The 1,494-nt window shown below is 43.0% G+C and overlaps 1 protein-coding gene across 1 annotated transcript in view; it reads left to right on the plus strand.

Annotated features, from left to right (window-relative positions):
* The first annotated feature begins 6 nt into the window (after positions 1-6).
* Positions 7-1,494, plus strand: part of LOC108446330 (protein FAM83D-like) — a 3,882-nt gene continuing 2,394 nt past the window's right edge. The window contains exon 1 of the mRNA XM_017732682.1: positions 7-986. Coding sequence (XP_017588171.1) covers positions 819-986 — 168 coding nt within the window. The 5' untranslated portion in view covers positions 7-818. The remainder of the gene's footprint in view (positions 987-1,494) is intronic.

The following is a 1,494-nucleotide window of genomic DNA, read 5'->3' on the forward strand; positions in this document are numbered from 1 at the left end:
TTCCCCGCTTCACTTTACTCTTACATAAACTCCCGATTTTACTTACTCTGCTGTTTCGTATTGCTTTATATCTTTCCCACCGTCTTTTCTAGTTATTTTTTTAACACGTTCATTATTTGCCAGCTTTTTCCCCCCTTCCTGCTGGTAACCGAGTCCGGACTCTCTGGGTGCCGCTGAGCTCCCTCAGGGAGCTGGTACCTGTGAGCGATACATCCCGAGTGTGCCCATTCCCGGCTCTCTGAAATAGCCTTTGCTTCCCCATCCTGCAGAGGATCCACGGCACACCCTGGGGTTCAGCCCATGGGGAAGATCTGCGGGGATAGGAGCTGAGTCTCAATGGACGTTTTGCTCAGCTCTTGACTTGAAATATGAGAATCTGAATAATAAGTTGAAGACAAACCTTTTATCTTAAACAGAGAGGTGAGATGTAAAGAGCAGTCAGACACTGGTGGGTTTGGGGTTTTTTACTGTTTCTTTTCATATTTGAAAAGTTGAAAGACTGGAAAACTGTAGCATTGGAATTAAGCTCACCTTTTTCTTCTGGCAATGCTTTTGAGGAAAAGACACCTGTTCTCGGAAAAATCCCCTTTTGCCTAGGAAGAGATCAAATTTGCCTAACATAGAGCAAAACCAGGGGTCTAGTTCTATTTCAGGGTGCGGAAGAATGCATTGTACCACGGAAGACTGTACCATGTTCCATAACCACCTGCAAAAAAGGCAGGGGGGAATATTTAATTTGAAAATCAAATTTCTCATGTGCTATCTCCCTTGCGATGCTGTGGAAACAGCCTAATGGTTTTTTCTGAAACTCGTTGCAGATGATTGCCCTGGTTATGGATTCCTTCACAGATACTGATATCTTCACAGACCTCTTGGAAGCCTGTAGCCAGTGGCAAGTTAAAGTGTATATCCTTCTAGATCAGTCTTCGTTTTCCCACTTTCTAAAAATGTGCAAGGATCTGGGAGTTGACCTTGAGCAGGAAAAGGTGAGCCTTGTCATATTTATAGGGGTAGGGAACTGATTCTCTCATGAGTGTAATCTTTGAGCTGACAAAAGAAGAATTTATTACACCTGCTGCCACAACTTAAAATGGGGGTTATGTAGCTCCAGCTCTTTTTTTGAAGATTTAACAATTCTTACATAAGGCAGCAATTAATAGAAAATCTGAAATATTTGTAATTGGATGTTACAGCTGCTTTCTGAGCACAAATACTAATTGAATGTTCAAGGAAATGCAGGAGGAATGTCCAGTTCCTAAAGCATGACTGGAGTTGCTTGGGCTCGCCGAGACTTTGAAGGCTGATGGAGAAGCAGGTTCTCAGGAGTCTGTGGAATTTGGATCCTGACAATTACGTGACAGGAATTTTCACAGTCACATTCTGCACAGTCAGTTTATGGGTTTGCCCCTTAGTGTCACCTCTTTTCCTACAAAAATGAGACAAAAATCATCACTTGGTTCCTAGTGGGTCAGTCTTGTGCCAGTGTGCAGTTCA

This window comes from Corvus brachyrhynchos, unplaced genomic scaffold (assembly GCF_000691975.1).
Source record: "Corvus brachyrhynchos isolate BGI_N302 unplaced genomic scaffold, ASM69197v1 scaffold10, whole genome shotgun sequence".
In the NCBI taxonomy this organism is placed as follows: domain Eukaryota; kingdom Metazoa; phylum Chordata; class Aves; order Passeriformes; family Corvidae; genus Corvus; species Corvus brachyrhynchos.